At 45.3% G+C, this 24,057-nt stretch overlaps 1 protein-coding gene across 2 annotated transcripts in view; it reads left to right on the top strand.

Moving 5' to 3' along the window:
• The first annotated feature begins 256 nt into the window (after positions 1-256).
• The window catches only part of zeb1b (zinc finger E-box binding homeobox 1b), a 48,134-nt gene continuing 24,333 nt past the window's right edge, over positions 257-24,057 (top strand). For both annotated transcript variants that reach the window (XM_026179107.2, XM_026179106.2), the window contains exon 1: positions 257-556. In XM_026179107.2, coding sequence (XP_026034892.2) covers positions 499-556 — 58 coding nt within the window. In that variant the 5' untranslated portion in view covers positions 257-498. The remainder of the gene's footprint in view (positions 557-24,057) is intronic.

Raw genomic sequence — 24,057 nt, 5'->3', positions numbered from 1 at the left:
AATTCTTTTATTATTTACATCTCTGTCATGTATTTTTTTTATTTGTTCGTTTTGTTTTTGACATTTGTTCCACGTGCTTTAAAAGTCAACAAAACATCCAAATAATAATAATAATAATAATAATTTGGAGAAAAATATATTTTAACTAACTTCCAATTTGCGCTGTGGTCATAAAAATAAAATGTGGTGGAAATACCTTTCAGTATCATCAAAGAAAAATACACAGAAAAATATTTATGCTGTTTAAAAACACGCCACATTCGTGACAGCGGAGCAGGTACGGACTCCACGCAGCTTTCTCTCTCACTCCCAGCACTCCGCGTGAAGGATACTGGCAGCGTGGGTCGATGAGGTGCGGGAAGGTGATGCCGTAAAGAGTGTCGTAAACCAGGTGCGGAGAAGGGGAGGTGAAGGGAAGCCAGGAGGAGGAGGGGGGGGAGAGAGGGGGGTGAGAGAGGAGGTGACTCTCCGGCAGCATTTAGACACAACGAAAGGATCATGGCGGATGGCCCCAGGTGTAAGCGCAGAAAGCAGCCGAACCCGAAAAGGACCAACGGTGAGTAAAACTACTTCCGACTCGGAGCTTTGCTTTCAGAGATACGGTGTGAACGCCGTCCTGTCTCCCAGTAATTTTGCCGAAAAGTTTCGTGGCCCAGAAGTCCGGTTTTTACTCACCGAAAGTGCTGGGAAGTAGCAAGTGAGCGCTGTATTACAGCCCTATGTGGTGTACCGTTATACCTGGGTCGCGGCTCTCCCACCGCCTAGCGGCTCTCTGCGCCGGAGACCGTTATACGCACCTCAGTCCGTTATGAGTGGAAAAGCTTTTGTTTCCACTTTAAACTGCTTTATTCGTTTAAACACACTTTGTCCGTCTCTACAGGCTGACAATCCATTGATTTAGTCCCATTCTGTCGAGTTATTGAGCCCACCACTAAACTCGGACCTGTTTCTGAGGGGAAACGGTCTACCTGATTCCTGTTGCGGACCTCGACGGACACATTGTGTTTTTACATATGGATAAAAGAAATCATTAAGCAGAACTGTGTTTTGGTTTGGTTTGTTTTTTCTCGACGATGTTGATAATTATCTGTATTATCTGTGCGCGTGTGAAGCAGAGGGGACACAACTGTTTGTTCTTTCTTTCGCGCACAGGCAGCAGGTAGCGACAGGACACTGTTGCTGCGCTACGAGGGCTGACAAAACGAATTTTCCCCCATTTAACCCGACCTGTCCCGTTATCCAGACACTTAAGTGTGAATGTAAACACAGTTTTCAAGCTTTAAAGCCGAGAAGCGCTGAAACTGTATCGGTGTATTGGAGCTCGCTTTGAACACTTGCCTTTCCTCTAACTTAACTGTTTCATTTCGATGCCGCACACGCCGTGAACATTAAATATGACTTGTCAGAGAGGGTTTGACAGTGAAGCAGTGGTAGAAAGCTTGGGAGAAACATGGATGGGGTAGCCGGAGGTTCCGGAGAACGAGGAGTATCTCACGCGCTGTTTGTGTGAGCAGGGCGAGCGCAGCCCATATAAGGACAGCGGATCCTCTCCTGTCGCGCATTGGGAATCCTGATTGTTGTAGGACGGTGGTCGCGAGCAAACCTCTTTACTTTTCTGTCTTTACTCACTTCATTACAGCTTGTAGCCCGCAGCAACATTTGAAATGGTTACATTGTTTAATGTTTTAACATGCCGACGTGCGAAGCAAGACGGGTTTTTTGTTATTTAAGGGTGGTGTGAAAATACTGGTGAACCGTTACAAAGTCGCATGTGCGGCTCTACTTTGTTCAAATATCTGTCTCCTGGTTGTGTGACGCGCATAAATGGACTTTTGCGAGTATATAACGTCTGTTTTTTCCTGCTTCGCTCTTTCTATTTACGTGCTGGACTGTGGTGAAATCGTCGTTTCCGGTGCTCGGACTACTTTTTTTCTTCTTTTTTGATTGACAAAACAAGTTGTTCCGTCGTGGATCTGACAGCGTGTGGCGTCCATATCAAGTAGTCTCGGTCCTGCGTTAGCCTGTGTACCACCCAGTGTAGCTCACGGGAACTGAGGTGATACGCGAATATCGCTTTTATTTTTGCTTAGTAAGATGCGATGGCTCCTGCGCTGCTGAAAACGAGTTAGTGGGTGGGAAAATGCAAGCAAATTGTGCCGTGTGGATTTTCTGTTGATGTCTGATCAATTTAGGAGAAGAGTATAAAACAAAAAGAGAAACAAAAACTTTGAGCCACTGCTATTTATGTTCTCCATTGTGATTTTGTTCTCTTTTCATAAGGGTGTGTTTGCATTTCATTCCTGGAGCGGTGTCCAACGTGTGGACACACCTCAGATAACGGTCCTGCTGTCAAAGTGTGGGTATTTCTATTACCCCTGGGAGGAAGGGAGCTTTTAAATGACTTCTCATGTGCTTTCCTTTGTTGCTCTTTCTCCTTTCTTTAAGTTAACGGGCCTGTATTAATCATTTCTCACTGATGACACGGCCCTATTGATATTTAAAGTCAAACAGATGTGCTCCTTGTTTCCTTGCCTCATTTGCATTTCCTTCAAAGGGGATGTTGAGGCCTGTGTTTTTAAAGTCCTTGCTTCCTACCACCACCTGACAAGGCAGGTGATCTGTCACATAAATGCACCTCTCAGCTGAAGGGGATTCCTCAGAGAAGTTAGATGAAGCTTTTTTTTTGTTTTTGTTTTGTTTTTGTCATGCTCATTTGATGTCTCTCCCTAATTATAAGACCCTGTTGCTTTTTTAATGAATGAAGCCCTTGAGTTTTGCTCGGCTTGTTATAGTCCGAGACTTTGCCAGCAGAGAGGGAGCCGAGATCAAGGTGAGCCCCATTCCCTGTTGTAAACAGAGAGGTGTTAACAGCCTGCAGGACAACAGGTGTTTGCAATCGGCGGGATACTACAGCTTCCTTTGTCGCTTCTCCCCCCCGCCCACCCCTCAGGAATAGCAGCGGTAATTTAAAACAGCAATTTGGGAATAGAGGAATGCGGACGGTATTAACATTCTTTGCAAAAATAAACAGGGTCATGGGGGGGGGGGGTGCTGTGAAGGAGCTTGTGCACAGGTAGCTTAGATTTCTGTTTATTTGATAATATGACGCAGACCTTTTTCCTCATCTCCTCGCGTGTCTCCCGCCCTGCATCACTCCCTCTTTTGCTCCCTCTCCGTCATCCTTTTTCTCTCTTTCACACACACACACACACACACACACACACACACACACACACACACACACACACACACACACACTTGTACCACCTTGATGAATCATCCATCAAATAAGGCAAATGAGGTTGCGGGCTCGGCACTTGGCAACAGCTCATGTAATGTTGAAGAGTATGTTTATTGGCCTGGTAAAACTATACTTAAACTATACTTGGTGCCCTGGACTCACTCGCCCTGTCTAGAGACCACTGAATACAACCACATGCTGTAAGTTTGTGGAATAACAATTTAAAAAAGAGAAAGAAACATAACAAACCAATAGTTTAGCTGCAGCTTGTGCTGTTTGTGTGAAACAAGTGATGTTTGGGCCCGTAGCGGAGGCTTCGGGAGGAGGTGGGGATTGGCTGCCACTTGTGCATCTTAAAAGCCATCTGTTTACATTTAAAAGGTCCACCCCTGTTGTGGGAAGAGTTTAGCAGAGGAGGAAATTTTTCATTTATCTCGCTGCTTTTCACCAACTTCCCCGGCAGCTTCATTTGAAAGTGCCAAGTAAGAAGAACCCCCCCCCCCAATCCCCCCAAAACCCCTCAGCTCCTCCTCCTCCTCCCTTCTCTCTCCGCTCTCAGTCTGTCCCCTCTCACTCCTTGTTCCAGATCTAGAGCTCGTCCTTTATTTCACATTTGGGCAGGGAAGTTTTGGGGGATTGGACAGGGGGGCGGGTTGGGACACAGTAGCCAGGGGTGCTGTTGATTGCCCCCTGACCTAGGCACCCATGCATGCTTAGAGTATGACTTCACTTTCCCCCCTCTGTGCCATTGTGAAGCTTCCAGCATGTCCAATTGTGTTTGTGTTTAAGTCTGTTCAATGACAGGGGGAAGAGGGAGAGAAGGAGGATGGTGGTGGTGGGGATGGTGAGGGGTCCTAGAGCACTTTTTTTTTCTCTGCTCCTCCTTTCTTCCCCCCCCCCCCCATTCCTCTCTGACCCCCTCTAAATTGCAAGCTCCGTGTTCCCAGTGGAGTCGAAAGGGGATGGGAGGTGGAGCGGCGAAAGATTTATACAACAGGTGACAAGTGAGGGAACGATGCTGGCAAGATATAAAGAATGATGCATAGGCAGCCAGCTCCCAGTCCTCTGAAGTAGTTGCACAACTTGTTTTGAACATCAGCAAAAAATAAATAAAATAAAAATAACACAATGCAGGTAGAAATCGCCTACATTAAAACTTTTTGCTTTTTAGCTAAGCTTCACATTCTTCGTGTTGGAAATAAGCTTGAGATCATCTGACCGTTCGGTGGAATTAAAACGATGTGATGTACGACCACACTCCCACCTCTGTTAAGGCGGCTTAATGATTAGCTACTCCCATGGAGGCTGAGAGCATTAGCCTATAAAAAGGTGCTCTCCCTCCATAAAGAAGGAGTTTTAAACCCAGAGTCAGTTTCAGTAACCCCCTTAACTGTGCTTGGATGTGCTTTATTGGGGGGGGTTTGTGTGGCTGAATGCTTAACTGGACCATTGTGTGTCACGGCTTTAGTGAGAAAGCCTGAGGAGAAAGAGCCTGGTTACCTTTGGAGTTTGCCTGCTCTACCTCATACACTTTCAGTGGCAGAAGAAAAGGGCCATTCAGCAGGCCCCGGGATGGGGAGGGAGAGCCCTTTTCACACTGGGCTTGTGGGAAACTTCTCCTCCATACTGTGCATGCCATTTGCATATGACCCATTCTTTTCCCAAAGGTCCCTGTGAGGGAGGAATCCGTGGAACGTTCGCAGAATTCATCAAATCCCTCTCTCACGTGGCCCTCAGGGCCCCTCGAGAGGCTGGCATCGAAGCGCTCTGTTTGACATTTTTGTCTCAGAAATGTAGCTTGTGGCTGCGTCACGCTCACTCGCCTTAATGTTAACAGCAACGCATCCCCGTGGCATTTCTGTGCCATGTATGTTTTAAAGTGTGCTCGCCCATTCTGCTGATTTGAATGTCAGGGTGAATTGAAGGCTTAATTTGGCACAGCAGGCAGGAGTTTCCCCAAATGTGCATGACAGCCTCCGAGGCTCCTTAACTGTTGATGATGCAGCCGTATGCACAACGACAGTCGTTGCCACTCGAAGGACAAAAATATCCTGGAGTTGCTGACTTAGGGTGTTTGGGGCCGGGGGTCCGGATAATGGGGGTAAGCGGTGGGAGCTTGTAGCGACGCGTCAGCTCGGTGAACTGGACAAAAACACAACTGTCGCACCCTCCCGCCCATCCAGAATCATCCTGGGTTACTTCACTCCAGGTCATGTTGGTAGTGTAGTAACAGCATCCACGCTTTTCTTGTTGTTGAGCAAGGTGTGTGTCTCTGACTGCCTTGACCCTAGCCACAGATACTGCCACAGAAAGCGGTGTAGGCTGGTATTTGATGCAGTGCAGGGAGGAGAGCTCACTTAAGTGTATCATGTAAGCTAACTGAGCAGAAAAGCCTCCTTTGCCCTCCTCTCCTGACTCCAAAGCAGTGAGTCATGGGCAGAAAGGTGTATTTGCAACCTTTTGAACTCTCCCAGTCTTTCTTCTTTCCCTCACTCCTTCCACACAGGTGTGGGTGTGATGGACAGTGATCCTGAGTAGTGTGTATACTTGTGGGAGAGATTACCTCTAAATTGCCATCCTGCCGGAGGTAAACGTTGCGTACACCCTGTCCGTTGCTGTCTGTTGATGTGTGTTTTTAATCATGTTTTTGGGTCTGTCTACAGACCCCTCCTCACATCATCACCGCCGCTACCTCCTTCTCTCCCATCCCACCCACCCCACCCCCCCCCCCTCCCTCCCTGGGGTCCTCAGTGGAGCGGTTAATGAAAAAGACTGGACTGACACAATAGGCAGAAGGCGCACCCGGTGTGGGGCTTTTACACCAGCTTGTGTTTGCAGCAAAAGCTCATCAGGGCGAACCTCTGCTGACCACCTTTCTGTCGTGTTTTTGAGACATAGATGTTGGACATCTTATCCTTTTTTATTGTGCCCGACCTTGTTACGGTCCCAGAGCGTCTCTGTCTAGAGGGATGAAATTAGATGACATCAGTTGAAAAGTAATCCACTGCCGTGTATTGTGCTTTGAACACAACCCAGCGGCTGGCTTTTTGCCAGCCCCTTATGATGACCATATTGATTTTCCTCTCCATAGCACACAGAACTGATAATGGCACTCCTGGGGGGGGGATACACATTCATATTCACATTTGATTCCAGTTGCCCAGTCTGGTTGTGATGTCCCGAGGGACACGGTGACTAACAAATCGACTGCTCCTATGCCTTCCCAAGCCTGTGCAACAAGGTAGCTGAAGCTGGGCTAGCCTTGCAATTGCTTCAGCGAGAAACGACAAAAAAAAATCTTAGTCACCCTGTTTGTTAGTCAGAGAAGAGAAGGCCGGCCGCTATGCTGAATGTCAACATGGATAAACATCCTCACAGGATTAATGAGAGGAGAATGGGCAGTCTGAAAACAGAGGGGGGGCAGAATAGCGGAGGCATGGAGATTCCTCATTGCCCCATTTAACCCTTGAGCGTTTTATTGAGGTCCTCACTGTCCAACAACTGCCAGCTGACTTACCGTTACAAGAAGGAAGCTACAGTATCGGACAAAGAATCAAGTGATAGTTTGTCTGTGCAACAGCAAACGCATTAAAACAAAGACACATAAAAGTACTTTCGGTTAGTGTTTTCTGCAAGTCTTATAAGACAGGAGGCTCAAAATCTGCTTCGCTGAGAGCCATGTCATAGTCATGCACTATATTATATATGTATAGTATGTTGACATGCTTTCATTTAATCAGTAATTAATGTCTCATATAGAATTTTCACATAGAGTTTGCACTGTTCAAACGCTTCAACAAGCCCATGATGAAAAGTTTAGTCTCCTTTACAGGGTTTAGTCAAGCAGCCAACTCACAGCAATCTGTTTCACGAGCCTGAATCTCACAGCTGCTGGCAGTGTGGAGCATTTAATAAAACCAAATACATCCTGATGTAAAAGCACAGTAATGACTCTGTAATTGTGTTTTTGCACAGAAGTCTGCAAGTCTCACCTCACAGGCCTAAAAAAAAATCAGCTTTACCTCTAACATATTGCTTAGCCATGAAACTGGCTACATGTAAGCATGAACCTTACCTTTACAGCTCCAGCACTTTGAGGCCATCCTCAGTTATGGTGAGCTGTGGCTGGATGCCTTTATTTAGTGACTCTGCTGCTGCTCGGTGGATGCAAACATAATAACGATAATGCAAATGAAATGAAAAACAGTCTTGTTGTAGGTGGGTTTACACTCAGTCTGTGTTCGCCAGTCACTCAGAATGATCAACTTTTGTTTTTGTTTCATTCTCTGTGAGCTAGCTTGTTAGCGACAGGTGCTGTAGAGGGGCGCCACGAACTTCATAAACTCTTTATATGACATATCTTCTTCTAAAGAAAAGGACAAAGTGTTTTTTTGGGTCTCTTACTGGAAATGGAACAAAGCCAGTGACCTTTGACCTGTCTCAGCCCACCTGTGCTGACTCAGCTCACTGCTGCCAGCATTCAGGTGTTTACAGTGAAAACATACTTTGACCTCCCTGTGTGCGTTTCATGTATATGTGTGTGGCTCTAATGGATAATGAAATGAAAGGAGTGAATACCTCTGGATCTCCACAGCCAGCCTGTCTGTGTTCCTCCTCGTTGCTGACGGCGCCCTCCCCTCTGTCATTACAGCGGCACCAAAAGTCAGTGAAGCATGGCCTTTAATTGATCCTGTTTGGAGCTGTACAACATTATTAATTAGTGCTTGTTCATCACTCGTTGGTGTGTTCCTACAGCTCATCGTTAGCTGTCGGTGCTCTTAAACGTCAACAAACTTTCTGTAACTCCCCGCGTCCTCCTCTATGTATTCTTTTCGTTTCTGTCTCTCATTCCTCTCTCTAGCAGCTGCCTTGGCTCAGACTCTCCAGCACCAGCAGGTGCTGTAGGCATACAGCACTCATAAATAACACCTGACAAAAGTATGAGAGAGCCAGAGCCACGGGCAAAGCGAGGGAGGGAGACTGAGATTGAAAGTTTCCTCTGGCAGGAGGAAAGAGGGTGTGGCTCACGGTCAAACGCTGGCCTCCTCAAGAAGGACATGATCAGAATAGAGAGAGAAAATGTGGGAGAGGCAGAAAAAAGAACTGGAACGGAAGCTTCTTTTTTTTCCTCTGTGTGGATATGTGAATGTGTTGCCTATTCTTCTGAAGTTTGCACTCCTGCTCAGTGCCAACTTTTCAATAAACCCCTTTCATGCAAATTTCTAGTAAATGGACCCTTTTAAACACAAGGCCAGCTCTAAAGTGACTGGTTAAGGGACTTGAATTTGAAGGAAGGCAGCGTTGTCTTTTCTGTAATTGGGTTGTAAGAGCTTGGAACAATGTTAATTGTGCTCTAAAAGCAAATGAAGAGGTCAGAAAAGAAATTATATGCACACTTTTATAATCATCATCAGTAATGAACCAGCACTCGGAATAAATGAACCCATAAATCAGCCATGATCAAGGGCCATTAATGAACACCGCTCAGAGTCAAATCTGAGCTGTCTCTTTGTCGTTTTACGCTCTTCAAATTCAACATTACACGCATCCTGTCTCGTCAGAAGCTATCGATCAGCTTTTCGGGGCGAAGGTTAGTTTGTCATTTTTCTCTGGACTCACCGCGAACAAAACCAGGAAGTGTGCGAGAGATTACGGCCCAGGATGCAACCTGAAAGCCTTTTATCTCTGGGAAAACAAGAGGCTTCCTGCAGACCTGCTCCCATCCAGGCCACCTCCCCCTCCTTCACCTCGGCGCACCCCCGGCACCTGTGGCAGCCTATTTAAGGATCCTCATCAGGGGTTGTGGAGGCCTCAAACCGGGGCAGAAAACATGAAAGGCTGGAAAAGGAACCGGCACTACAGCTGACACGCTAGCTTGGAGCGCATAGAGGGCAAAGAGAAAGAGCATTTCTTTTCATTAGAAATATATGGCTTTTCTACCACACATTTAATGGTTGCACTGGCTCCTTTTACTTATTTGTATGTTTTGTTGTTTTTGCAGAGGCTCTTGCCTCGCTCACCTCCAGTGTTCCAAACACTGGTAATGACACGGTGCCTGTCATGTAACTGTTTCTAACACTTTTCGTTGCCAGTGTTTGAAGTTAGGGTTGTTTTTTGCTGTATTTCTTCTTCCTAATGTTACCAAATGCTTACACGGGCAAATTATAAGCCAGGTCATGAAGCAAGGTTAGCCAAATTTAGAGTGAGATCATCCTTATTTTTAAACTGCATTCTAATATTATCTTAGTAAGGATCCATAAATAAACATAGATGTTAGGGAAATCAGTTTATGTTTCATGTGTTTGAAAGAAAAGAGCAGAGTTAGCCACGTTACCCAAACTCACAGGTAACTTTATTGCTATTTTCAAATGGCTAATGTGGCAAACTGCTCATCGTCAGTCTTATTTAGTGTCGCTATAGTCTTAGAGTAGGCGTCACAGACCATATATACATTAGTTAGTGAAGTTCCACTGTGAAGCCTTGAGCTGTTTTCACAAACTTTACTAAAATCAGGGCGGTTAGCTAGCTAGCTGTGGCCAAACCTAGATGTGCCTGGCATCAAGCAGCAGAGTACTGATTGCAGTTCATTCAACAGCACTGAGTGTCATTACATTGTAATCTGTAGCTGTAGTGAAACAGTGGCCCAGTCTTCTGAAGGGTCTTTTTTACGTGTTAGAAATGGCACGTCAATGCTGGTTGGGTCACCTGATGGTGTGTCGGTAGCCCAGAAAAACCTTGAAAACACTCCCTTTGCTCCTTTAAGTTACTGCCACAGCTGGCAAGAGTGGTTTGTCTCGACAGTAGCCTGCGCTGAATTTCAATGACCCTGCCACCCCCACCCGTCTTATTATGCCATCGCTGCTAACTGGCTCCCATTCACTGCAGTGTCCTGACTTCCCAGAGGGACCTAGATAAACAAGGGCTATTCAGTGAGTGAAAGGCCCACCCCCTGCCAGCTTTGGCCTCTCCTTGTTTCACTGCCAGGCTGCAGCGCGCCTCGCTTACCAGTGCAACACCGACGCCGGCAGCAGCAGCGGGCGCGGTGCCACCGACTCTGCCACACCGCACACTTTCTTAGGGATTAAAAGTAACTGTGAAGACTTTGTAAATCTTGTGTTTCTGTGCGAGTGTGAGTGTTGCTGTCAGCAGTTATCTGTAGGTGTGGTGTGATGTTGCAGGCCGGGCTGACTTCCTGTTGTTACAGTCCATAAACGGGGGGAGCTCAGGGGTGGGGGATGCTCCCATGAGATTACCCCGTGACAGTCACATGGTCTAGCTGCACTGCATTCGAAGGCTGTGTGTTTTCTGTGTTTTGTGTGTGTGTTAGGTTTTTGAGTGCATTCCTAACCTCCACCTGAATCCTGACCTGAGTATGACCCATCTCTGAGGCTTTTTCGGGGTTTTTCTGTTTCATGTTCTTCCCATTCGGCCATCTTTCCTGTTAATCAACACATCTCAGAGGAAAACCACACATCTCCCCAGGGTGTCTCGCTTGCTCTCTCTGTCTCTCCTCACCAGATGTTTAAACGCTGTTTGTTTGTTTACTCTATGGAAGTCACTTTGATTGATGCCTACCATAAACTGGGCCTGGAAGCTGATGCCACATATCTCTGTAAAATATTTTAAAGAGCCATTCGTACGAATTACATCAGCAGCCTTTGCAGCTCAACTGATTACAGACATTGGGGGTGATGGCTGGCAGCTGCATAGCATTGGTAAGCATGAGGGACAGTGTCCCCTGTGCTGTAATGGCCCTCCTGTCCAGCCCACCTCCATCACTCCCCAACTCAGCAGCTAATTTAAAGCAGTGCCCTTGTAATCTAATGGCTGTCTGAAAAATCTATTGAATCAGGACAGATGTCCAGAGGGGTGTGGCAGTGACACAGTGTCTAGACGGGCTGGAAGGTGAGCGGACGACTCCAACGTGATTCAGATCCAAAGGAATCTCACCTCTCCGGCTCTCCTCTACTCTGCTGCTCGAGGGTCCTTGGGGACTGGGACAAATTCTCAGAGTAACTTGGATTGTCACGGACACACGTAGTGACACGAGAGCAGACCCTCAGAAATAACTCGATGGTTGGACGAAGCATGCATTATGGTAACAAGCTCATATTTGGGTTAGGCTTTATCTATCCCTTTTCTTGGGAAGGGCAGAGGCCTCAGGGTTGAATTTCAACTAATAATTGTATTGGCCCTTGACAGATAGCGTTGATGTAAAGCTGTTTATTGTTGATGATGAGTCTATTGAGCCTATGCTCTTTCACTTGTCCTTGGGGAGCTTATCCCTGAGGCAGGCCTGCCTGTGTTTTATTAAAACCTCGGTTTAAATGGTCTGGCCCTCTGATCAACAAGCAGATTACACAACTAATAAAACATACATCACAACATATAGAGAGGCCCTCGCGGAGGCCGGTCCTATTAATATACAAATATAGAGGATTACTGTCTTCTTGTCTCCACGGCCGGGGGAGAGGGGATTAGGGTCCTGGTCCAGACAGATTGGATTTAATGTGTGTGTAAGACTAAATGATTGCAGTGCTACAAAGCCCTCATGCGAGTGCGGGCTGATCTCCGCTCTGTGCTGCAGACGTCCTAACATGCCATTGTGTTTGTAGATACATTTGTGGTTCTCGTTAAATTAGAAAAACCTTACTAATCTTGCCCTAGTTTGGAGCCATTTCAACCAGTTAGTCATTTACACCTCTACATCTTCATGCTTCAGAAACTGTACAAACCTGTTTAATGCATTACACAATAATTGTTTGCTTGACTGGCAGCATTTGATGGCCTCCTTTTGATATTAGCATACTCATAATTAGCTTGTTTTAATGACCTAACAGCATCGTTTTCTCTATTTGGCAGATCAAAATGCGTGTTTCAAAATGCAAAATAGTAAATGTAGTATTATAGAATTAGATATAAGATGTAAAATGAGGATTTCAGATTCCTAATTTCACCGCATGAAAGTGTTATTTTAGAGCGTCATTCAGTAAATAGTACAACACTGCTTCTTTGTACAGAACAGGACTATTAACTGTTTGCTTTTATTATAATGCTATGTGTCCATCTTGTTAATAGTTTATTACTGTCAAATATATTACAGTATATACTAGAGCTGGGCGATATGAGATTTTTTCATATCACGATATGTTTTTTTCATTTCAGGCGATAACGATATCTATCACGATATAAGCCAAATAACTATATTTGTAAGATTTAAATGTGCCGTTGCTCACAAGTAAAATGTGAAATAATCAGCAGCTTGTTTTTATTTAAATATTTATTTCCCATAATAAGTTCAACAGGGTAGATGTACTTAAGGAACATGAGACTTTTTCAGATAAATAAAGGCAAATATTGCAAACTACACAAAAGGCAGCCGCTAAAGCGTTTAAGTTTCAAAATAGAACAAACGAAACAGACTAAATTGTCAATTCCACTTAGAAACAAAATATTAATTCTAAAAATAAATCTTAGTTTGTTTTACAGAAGAACAGACAAAACTGACTAACTTTTGTCAATATCAAATAAACTGAGAACTAAAAGGAAATTCTCAATCTCTCCTTGTTGTATAGCTGAGCTTTTCAAACAGTTTTAACAGTTACTTTAGTCTGACAAAAGCCGAATGACGAATTAGCGCTTCCAGTCAGAGACTGAGGCTACGTCCACACGTACACGGGTATTTTTGAAAACGGAGATTTTCCGTTTTCGTTTTAAAAAATAATCCCGTCCACACATAAAGGCAGAAATGAAGGAAAACGCTGCTATGAACATGCCAAAGCAGCAGGTGGCGCTAGATTCCTAACCGTGCAGAAATGTTGGCCAATCAGAAGTCTAGAAGCCTCGGTGGGAAAAAGTAAACAAAGCTGGGGCACAGAAGCAGAACCGAGTCGTATGTGTGGAGGGACAGTAACTGTGTGTATATGTAAGCATTTAAACACTGCAGAGAGTAGAATTAACAGTAACAGTATTGTAGAAATTCATTTCACCGAAACAATAACGTGGCGCGCAGTGTGACGCATGCACCAGTTTATTGTATTTCCAGACTTGCTTTCAGCACATTTACAGTGCACGCTACTCTGTTTTTGTCAGACTTGAAATAGCCGAAATACCTTCACACTACGGAACTTCTATGGCTCTTCCGTTCGACAATCTCTCCGGCATTGCAACCATCATCTGTTTTCTCTTCGGTCACGCTCATTTCCTCCATTACGTGCTGGCTCCATTACCCGCTGGCTGTTTCCCAAACAAACACACGTGTGGCTTGGCACTTGTGCTGTATGTAACAAGTCACGCGACGTGACGCTGCGGCTGTGATTGGTTCGGCTCTGCGCTACTTAATTTGGATTGGCTGACCTTTTTTTTTTTTTTTTTTTTTTTTTTTTGAGGACAAGAGCGGCGAAGTCTATCGCGATAGCTTAATTTCTCTATCGAGTAAAAGTTATATCGCGATACATATCGTTATCGTTCTATCGCCCAGCTCTAGTATATACTGTCTGCTGAACAGAGTGTGAAGCTCAGTCAGCTGAAGGAGTCTTGGTTGCTGTGGTCTCTTGCTAGCTATTGTTAACCCTTTACTTAGTTTTAAACCACAACACGTATCCGCAGCATTCACAGAGAATGGTTGCTTACTGTGCGAAGTATCCTGTATCTTTACATGAGCTTTGCACAGTCTACTTATATGTCCCTGTTCTGTTTGGGAGTTGGCGTGTTGACTGTTTATGGCGGTCTCAGTAATGTTTTAGTGTCAAACACAATGCAAGCCAACACGCTCACACACAAAGCACAGCCGAACAAATGCAAGGCACATCACTCTTTTAACTTTGGATCAATAATTTCATAGTCTGGAGCAAGTCTGACGCTGAGAAATTAGTCGCAGTCTGATGCACTGGTGAACTGACAAATGACCACAAAATGCAGCTTTTTCAAAAGACTTTGACAGACATAATATTTACTTTTATTCTCAAGCAATTCCTCAATCTGTGAGAATTAGTCGAGAAACTCAAGAGTCTCGGAAGTCAAGGAAAAACTCTGGAGAGACTCAAGTCCTCTCCATGAGTGTCAGCTCCTTAAGCATTAAAGTGGAGCCTTTAGGGAATCCACATAACGAGGGAAGAAGGGTTAGCGCACATTCGTATGTAAATTCTCTGTGGAAAAAGTGGAAACATGTATTCTCCTATCCCACAGATGTCCTGGAGATAGCACTGGGAGTGTGGGTGTCCTTTAGCAGTTTTAACATGCAGCCCACACAAAAGCACACACGCACACACACACACGCACAGGGCTGTTTATCCCCAAGGGCGCCAAGCTAAAGGAGAGAGAGCCCCTTAATCATGTCCCTGTCCCACATCCTCGTTATCAGCCACGATTAATGAGCTCTCCATTAATGAAAAAAAAAAAAAAAAAACTAGAGGTGCCAAAGAGAGAGGGCCTGAGAGTAAACGCTCCCCAGGTGCACTGACATCATCGTCCAAGGTAGACGTGATAGCTGTCACATCTCACTTTTGTTAGGGATATGGGGGGGGGGGTTTGTTCAAAGTGTTTGGTGGGTGCACGTGGCCTCGCTCTCAGCACCACGAGTTCACAAAGTTGATTGTTCAGACCCGTCGTCTGTTTTGCCTTTGTGCGACCGCCTTCCCCTTTTGTCTATGGCGGCTATATGTTGCGAGCACGGAGAGATGGAGGCGAGGGATAAGGGGCGCCTGATGAGACAGTGACAGAGGCGGGTGGAGGAGGAGGGGGGGCGGGGCTGGAGGAGAGGGCGGCAGGTGCAACGGACACCCAGCGCAATCACCGGCGCTCGGCAAAAACGACGACAGGAAATCAAGGTTGTCTTGGCAACCTGGCGCTATCGATTAAGCACGGCCATCTCATAGCACACATCAGAGACCCGGTGGGAATGGGGCTGTGTTGGGTTTCAGCAGAGGAGGAAGATGAGGAGGAGCGGGAGGAGTAAATGGTGGTTTAAGAGCAGGAAAAAAGATGATGCAGGTGATTGCATCTGAGTCAGCCCAACACTTTCCTTTCTCTTAGTCTTTAGCTGGACATCCGCCTCGGCTCTTCCTGATTTATGAATGCAGAATAGTTCTCATCTCTTAAGTCATATCCAGGGTTGAGGCCTTCTCAGAGCCCTGCAAACATTTAACATGCCTCCCCCCTGCCTCCTTTGTACTCTCTCCCTGCCTCTGGCCCTATATATGGGTTTATGCGAGCACAGTTCTCTCAGTGTTTCCAGGTCTTTTGTTCACATTGTGCAGTTTGATTTAAGGACCCCATGGCACACATGAACAGTTTACTTTTCCATCTCTACGGGGCAAGCAGGTTGCTGTGCAAACCCCCCTGCTTGTGCACAGTGATTACACCATAATTGTATACTGAGGTGGTGATGTTGCATAAGCCCTGAGTAGAACTAATCAATACATGGCATTGACTTGTTAGGAGGAGTATTTTTGGCTGATACTGCACTTGGTTGGTGTATTTCAGACAGGCCGTGCCTCTTTCACACTCGCTCTCACTGTTATTCTGTCTTCCGACAGAAGGTGAAATCAGCTGGTCCCAAATCCCTCGCAGATGTGTCCTCTCCCTCCTTCACTCTGTCTGTCCGATGACTTACAAACATTGAGGAAAATTAAATCAGCAATCCTCCTTTTTGATCCGTCAGTCATCAAAATGAAACTTATTTTCCCACCTACTGTATGAACTGAACACTTGTTAGACATGGCCACCGTGCTCAAGGGGGAGCTTTACTTCATTTTGGAAGGACAGCAGTACAAAAACTCCCCCTGTCTCCCTCCCCATCTCCTCCTACCTCCCATGGTCAGTTAAACACAGAGCAGTCCTCTGTCCTGCCATCATGTGGGTTTTGCAGCCTAGTTAACCCATAGCTATCAGCTGAGCCACACAGTGTTTTCATTTACTGAGCTTTGTGTTAGGCAATTAAAGGGCTAGTTCTGGGAAATGTGCTGATCTGCTTCTTCCATTTATTTGTCAGCACTGAACATGAAGACTGGAAAAGAGGGGGAAACCCTTAAATTAAAAAGAAACACACCGTGTATCACCTCAAAAGCGCACTGATTTAGCACGCTAGATTGCGTTTAACAACATATAAAAACGTAAGTGTTAAAGCAAGTCAGTGGGTCGCTGCATGGAAACTGTCCTGTATTGGAGTTGGGTTTTTCCACCGCATCATGAGACAACAGATAACACTAAAGCCTGTCAGAGAGGAAAAAATTAAAGTGTCATGGTGGAAATTTCCTATGTGATCAACGTTAACTTTTCACTTAATTGTTTCAAATTGTTCCTGGGGGTTTTTCTAACAGAGATCATTAAAAAAAACTCACTGACATTTGAATGAATCTTCTTCAAACTCATAAATGATATTATTTAATCTTAGTGACTAGTTTATGTATCAGCTAAATTTATTAGCTTGGCACAGTCGTCTAGGGCTCATGGCAGAACCCAGAAAACATTAACAAGAGGCAGTGGCGAGGTCGTCTACAGCCACAGCGGCTTTTCTGCAGTGTTTCCATGCTGCATTTATAATATTCCTAATGCATTTGTCTTGTAAATTAAAACAAACCGTTGATATAACGGTATAAGTGGTATAAACATGTTTTCAAAACTGTTGTCGCTACTGCTAATTCCATTAGCTGGAGCACTAATTTCTGTGCACATTTCATCATGTTGTGTAGCCATAGCAGCGGAGAAACTTCACATGTCTGCAGGCACCACCCAGTGCATGTCGGGTACTGGATTATGTCGAGTTTGTCGAGTTAAGTTAAGTCTAAGTTATCAGAATCAGAATACTTTATTAATCCCGAAGGAAATTAGGGTTACAGCAGGCTGCTAATGGCGCATGCGCAATTATAGACAGTTGACCTACAGTTTGTAGGTCTTTCATGGATGCCTGTTAGCACAATGACTTGGAGCGCTGGCCCTGTTTTTCCTTACTTTGAAGCTGTAACAATGCCACAAAGGCTGGATGCGGTGAGCCAACCACTGCGGTTCTTACAGCATTGAGTTTATGATAAAGACGAATCCAATAGCACATATCGCGTGCGGTCGAGAGTAATGTCTTACAGGACTGCAGGGGCGCCAAACATCCCTGCTCCGTTCTCATCTCTCTTTATTTGGGGCTATTCTGGGCTGGGCTAATGTGGCGGCACTGCTGCGTGCTGAGTGAGTCAGCGGTCATTAGGGCGTGCAGACAGCACTCTGCCGGAGGCCACAGGAGCCAGTCAGTCTAATGATGAGGGCAGGGAAGTGCTGGGGACCTGAGCACTCAGGACGTCCTATAACTCCATCCAATTAGCCTTCCCATATCGTGGCCACGCCCATCCTAATAATGGAAGGGAAAAAAAGGCACTTTTCTTTGCCGTGTAGGACTGACAGATTTACTTCACACGTCTGTATACAAATATTCTTTTGTTTGCCAGAGCCAACAAAGAGTATTGACTGTGTGTGTATCTGTAGTAACCATCATGTACTATAAGAGCGAGCTATGAGAGCGAGAGAGGCTCAGCTACAGTTCAGATCCAGTCATCCTCCCCTGGGAGGGGCTGACTGAGCAGGAATGTAAACATGGCAGCTAAATAAACTGCTGCGTGGGGTACACACACACACACACACACACACACACACACACACACACACACACACACACACAGGAGAAGCTGAGAGAACAGGATGGTGGTTCAGATGTCATGATCACTGAAGAAAGGAGCAGACGATTACAGGCTGGGCCTCTGCAGTTTGAAGTGGAATATATGTTCACTGTGAACGGTCTGGATTCGGACAAATGCAACAGAGGAGATGTTCTTTGAGCACTCGCTGCTTCTAATCAAACATTTTAACATCCAGCATGAGTCGCGGCTTACAAGGACAGCTCAGCATTCCTTTCCCTCCCCTCCTTTTAACACCTTATCTCAACCTCTCACTCTAAAATAAGATGCACTCACACCATGTCACATGGCACCAGCCGTCAGCCCACAGCTCCTCAAATGCTTCCCCCGGACTTTGAAAGCTTGAAAGTGTGTTCACACTGTTCTGCGTTGTTTTGTGGCAGATGAGCAGTTTAATTGGCATCCCTAAGCCTCGGCGAACGCTTATTGACACTTTTTAGGAAATGAGGGGCAGCTCTGCAGTCACACCCTGAATTATTTGCTCTTAAATAGAGTTATTGAAATGGTTTAACCTCCACCCAAACTACAGTCCTCGTTCCAATGATCCCGGTTGACGAAGGGGAAAACATCTTGAAAAGCTCTATTTGTTGGTTCTTCAGATGCCCTTGAGCTCCACCCTCCGCCCCCCCAGGCAGTGCTATAACCCTCCAGGCTTGTTTTGATGTGGTGATCTGACTGTTGAACACAGGTGCTGCCGGCTGCTGCCATCAGCTCTCCCTGTAAGCTGCCATTACCCGGGACAGGTGGCAGCTATTATGACTGCATCAGAGGTAGCAGACTGGCACCATCGTCAGCCCAGCGCCTGTTCTGCCGGTTCCCAGTCCGCCACCAATGACCGATTACGCCGACCCGCTTCGGCACCGTGTTCACCTTAAACCCAAGCGCTTTCTCAAAGGCGTTGCTTTGGATCCTTCTTCCCAGGTCCCCATTCTTCCCGTGTTTTTCTTTTTCCACTTTTCCAGCGCCTTTCATTTTCTCCAAGGCGGATCAAAGAGAGGAGTTCTGTGGAGGCGTATGGAACCAGACTCAGTGTCAACAAGTAGCTTTCTCTCCTTCACTGCTGTTTAGTGTGCTGTTCAGAAAGACCCCTGTACTTCTGCTAAATGCTACAGTCAGAGTACTCACTAGGAACCAGTGCACCTCCTTAAATCTATTGATGTTGATGTTCTTTCTAATGTCTCCTCCTAATTCCTCTCTTTGTCCGCCTTTCCACCATCTGTCCCATCTTTCTAACACTGGGCGCTGGGCCAGAGGTGCTAAACCGCGTCTTAACCTGTTGTCTGAGCCTCGACTCATCCTTTATTCATCCCCATTAAAGTAGCATGAGAGTTGTTCTCCGCCTGTAGCCGCTGCTTCACTCTCCATCAGAGAGACAAACGACCATAGCGTGAGTGTACCTACCTATGAATGATGGCTGTGCATGAATGAAACATGCACGGCGGGTCTCTCCTGATACCTGTGAGCCCAGTTTGTGACACGACAGAATATGGTGATGCTATAGGATGGCACACATGACAAAGTATTGTCTGATTTTTGAAATCTTTTATTTATCCTAATGTTTTTCTTAGCTCTGTGGGGAGCAGAGAGAATTTAAAGCACTCTGCATTCAGCCCAGATCCATTTTCTGATAGGTCTGATTGTTGTCTTGTTTATTAAATTTGGCTGTTTTAAATTAGCATAAAATCCAGTAAAGACCTTAAAATCTTCATGTGAGGAAGCTTGAAGTCATCTTGAAATATTTATACCTGCAAAACAGCAGCACAAAAGGTGCACGTACATAGCGGTGCCACTAAGCTGCATGGCAGCATGCCTAACCCCCACCTATACAGGCCCCAAGGTTCTCTTATATATTGTTTCATGTAGAGCGCACACAATATCAGCATCTCCCACCTTTAGAGAAGTGTGGTTTAGGGAGAAAAAAACAAGAATAAAGGCAGAGATAAAGTGAGGCGATGGGAGGAGAGGAGGGAGATAAAGGTTACGAATGAAGATGAAAATGGAGAAAAGTGCTGGGCCAGCGACTCCAACGGGGAGACAGACAGGAGGGAGCATTTCTGCCCTGCTGGTGAAATTTTAAGGGTGCGGGAATGTTTGTGTGTGTGTGTGTGTGTGTGTTGGAGATAAACTGAACATCAGCATATCCTGTTGACTGTCATCCTACGACCTGCACTTTCTTTTTTTAATGCTTGCCAGATCGTACAGGCTGCATCTCAATCATACACCTAATTCCCGCAGTTTAGTTGGATTCCACCTGTTCTGAGGTCATGCCAATGAGGTATGTTCAGCATAGGTAGGCGGGAGGGAGGAGGCGGGCAAGCACCTGAGCGCATAATCCAGCCAGTTAGGTTTTCAAGGAGCCATTTAAAGTGAGCGCAGGTATTAAAGAGAGTCGGATGAAGAGGTCAGGATTTTCCTTTAATCCTCACACTGCTGCTGGCAAAGGAGAACGATGAGGGCAGAGAGGCAGCAAACTGCACGGCTGTAACTGAGTGATGTGAGAGGGGCGAGGCTGGCACTGGGCCACGGCTACACTGGAATAACAGTGGATGCTGGTGCTATAGATTATGAGTACATACATATGTAAACCTGACTGGTGGGTGTAGTAAAAACAGGCTAACATCAGAGGGTTTCACAAGCATCCCATTGTTTTATGGAGACCTCTCTCATTCTTATTAATGAAAAGCTATTGTGTATACAAGTCCAGATCCGACCCCTAAACACACACACCGACACACGCACACGCTTCCTGTCTTAATCACCAGCACCGTGGATAAGGGGCATTACAGTAAAGTAGCAGGTGCCTGTCCATCTCAGCAGTGCACGGGCTGATTTGATGGTAATCTATAATCTGTAAGGCTTTGATGCCACCGCCATCCTTATCAGCCAGGTTTTGTTTGGCCAGGCTAGAAGCTCCAGCTTTAACAGGATGACAGTGCTGTACACTTAACCTCTGGTGGTTTGCAGTGCAGCTCTTTTTTTTTAGTTTTTGTTTATGCATGAATGGATTGATGGTTTTTATGGGGTCTGTATCTGAGCACAGGCACTTCATTACACAAGTGTATGTGATACAAAAATGCAGCCTTCTAAACTTAAACTATGTATGAGGTTAAACTACATGATGTGAGCCCAGAGCTCTAAACACTCTTGTTTTCTCGTAGCTCTGACGGTCAGTAAAGGAGGATATCTCTGATATACAGGGATATACGGTGCTGTGAAAAGGGCACTGTTCTATTTAAGTGATGTCTTGATTCAGCAGGTCTGGCAGTAATCAGACCTGGATGTGGCTGGTGAAACTGAAATGTGATTAATCACAACTAATTCATGATTTAACAAGAGGAGACAGTTACCATTTCACATAGGGTCAGGTAGGTTTGGATGCGTTTTTTCCCTGAATAAAGGAAATGATCATTTAAAAGCTGTCTTTTGTATTGAATCCAGTTATCTCAGAATTAAAAAGTGTTTGATGATCTGAAACATTAAAGTGTGAAAAATGTGCAAAACAGTAAATAATCAGGAATGGGGCAAACATCACATCTCTGTGATACTCTCTTCGTTTGTGATGAGCAACTAATCAGAAGAAAGTTGGCGTAAAGGGAGGAGCTTGTTTTAGATGAAGGGCTTCAGCAAGGCCAGTTGTATGGTTTCAAACCACGAATGATCCAGAGCTACTCTAACAGAGTCTAATAAAAGTACTGAGTCGGAAAAGAGTAGAATAAGTTCCCCTCCAGACTACACAAGGTTTTTTTTTCTCTGCGTCACTCTGAACTCGTCTGTTCGAGACATTTTTGATATATTTATCCATATTTGTTGTTAGATTCTCGTTGTTACTATGTGCAGCAACCAGCGGAAAATGCAGCAGACAGTGGAGCTGCTGGCGGTGACATGTACGGCTCACATGGCGCCAACTACTTTTATTGGACAATAATGGGAGGCTGCCATGGATGACTTAGAGGGACGCACCCGCAGCCTTCCATACGGAGGTTTTTTTTTCTTTATTTAAACACCAGCAGTGCAGAAATGTGGAAGGTGTTTTGCTGTGTGATGCGTGATGTATTTGGCCTCTGAGACTTTATGCAGTGACAACTGTGCCTGGCTGCGGCTGTTGAAATGATGAAGTGTGTTTGTGCCCGATGGTGGAAGATCCTTAAAATGTGCATTAGAGGGGAAACACTGGAGCACGTGCAGTGTTCGTACAGTATCACACACTGTGCTTTTGCTTACTTTGTTGTTGTTAGAACGGTGGATCCCCTTGTTAAACATGATAGAAGTTTCAGCATATGTTTAAGCAATCCCTGTGAGCAGAGAGGTTTAATGAAGGAGGAGATGGGGTGCTTGAGGAATACTAAATAGAAATTTACAGGTTTCCCTGATGGCAGAGGTGGTGGTTCTCCCACCCCTACTGCTGAAGAGCAAATCTAAAGTTCTTGCACTGTAGCAGGGATTTAGCATTTGGATGGTGCCCTCGTGGGTCAAGTAGAGGAGATCTCGCTGGAATAAAGCTGTCGTGACTTATTTATGCGCAGAGTTTTTTCTTGTTTTGTTTTTTTTTTTTTAATCAGCTTTGGTCATTCAACACATGCAGTCGTTATGTCCCTGTGACCACTGAAATTACAGTTTTGACCCTCTCTTTAGATAGGGGCCCAAAGTACAGAGAGCCAAAAGGCTCATGCTTCAGATTGCTCTAAATGCTTAGTTTCCAGCTGTTGTTTTCCTGCTCTCTGGTCTGTATAAAAGGAATGGATATTCCTAATATGGTCAACTCAGTAGTTAGCTTTAAATGGAGATTGCTTTAAAAGTGGAGAAGCTAATCAGACGGCGTTGCTGCATCTCACTGCAGTGGCAAATGAAAAGATAGAACTGCTAATGATCAGAATTAAATGAGCTCACCCTAATAACAAGCTTCTGCTGTATGTTCAGACTTGTGGTTTATGCATTCCTTCTGTACGATAAGGCTCCTGCTGAAGAAGTCGCCTGATTACATGGACTTTGATAGAGTAAGACCTCTAATGGACTGTTAGGTTATCAGATTAAGCACACATGACCACAACATAACTGCACATTTTCACCGTACCTGTGTTACCTTACCTTTTACACCAATGCTAATTTATTTATCCATTAACTTTCAGTGCTGTGAATGTGATGCAAACTGCAGGCCATGTTACCACACGGGCTAAACTGGGCTAATTAGTCAGTCTCACCTGCTATTTGTGCGAGTCACACGCTGTCTGGTGTAATTCACAGCCAGACTAGTTTCCTCTGAAAGTGTAGTCACCATCCTGTCTCCTCTGGCAGGTACTGGAAGTGTCGTGTCAGCTCTGTGTTAGCTTCAGCTTCCTCCTACTCCTTAGATAAAACTTCCCGTTTGCATGCAGGGTCTCAGAAGGAGGGAAAACTGTGGAAACACAACACAATTTGTCTGCAGCAGAGGTGTTAGAATGTGTGTATGGTTAGTTATGTAGTGATAAATGGAAATTTGGGGTACTTATGAACAGAAAGACACCAATACTTCTCTTCCAGGAGTGTTTTTTTCTCTCTCTCTCTGCGCTCTTCTACTTTCACCCTCCCTCTCTTTGTCGATGTCCAGTTGGAGCACCTGGGAGGAAGCAGCTGTAGGTGGTGATTACAGTTCAGAGACTCCAAAATAACCTCTCCTCCTCCCTGCCTGCTCTCTCTCTCTCCATTCTCTCCTTCTCAGCCGCCTTCTCCCGGCCTCCTTGCTCTGAATCAGCCCATCGTGCAGATAACAAAGGGAAGTACTGCAAAAATTGAGAAAGACAAAAGAAAAAGAGCACGAATGCTCTAAATTGCCTCCTTCACTGCTATTTGTGTGTGTTTAAATAAAGTGACTAATACACACCACTTGGCTCATCAGTATGGGGAGCAGTGTGCTCAGCTTACATGGATGAACACGGGATGAATAATGTTAGGTGAACATTGCTGCGTATGACCACCCCTCTCTCCGCCCATCTCCTGTGTGTGTGTGTGCGTTTGCATGTGTTTACTGTGCTAAAGCTCCCATCAATCACACGCCCAGGACCTTTCAGCAAGCCACACATGCACACACACACTAAGACACCAACACACACACACGGCACTGCTGCAGAGTTTATTAAAAGCAAGAGTGTTATCACTGAT

This window comes from Astatotilapia calliptera, chromosome 9 (assembly GCF_964374335.1).
Source record: "Astatotilapia calliptera chromosome 9, fAstCal68.1, whole genome shotgun sequence".
Classification (NCBI taxonomy): Eukaryota; Metazoa; Chordata; class Actinopteri; order Cichliformes; family Cichlidae; genus Astatotilapia; species Astatotilapia calliptera.
This window is presented reverse-complemented; position numbering and strand designations above follow the sequence as displayed.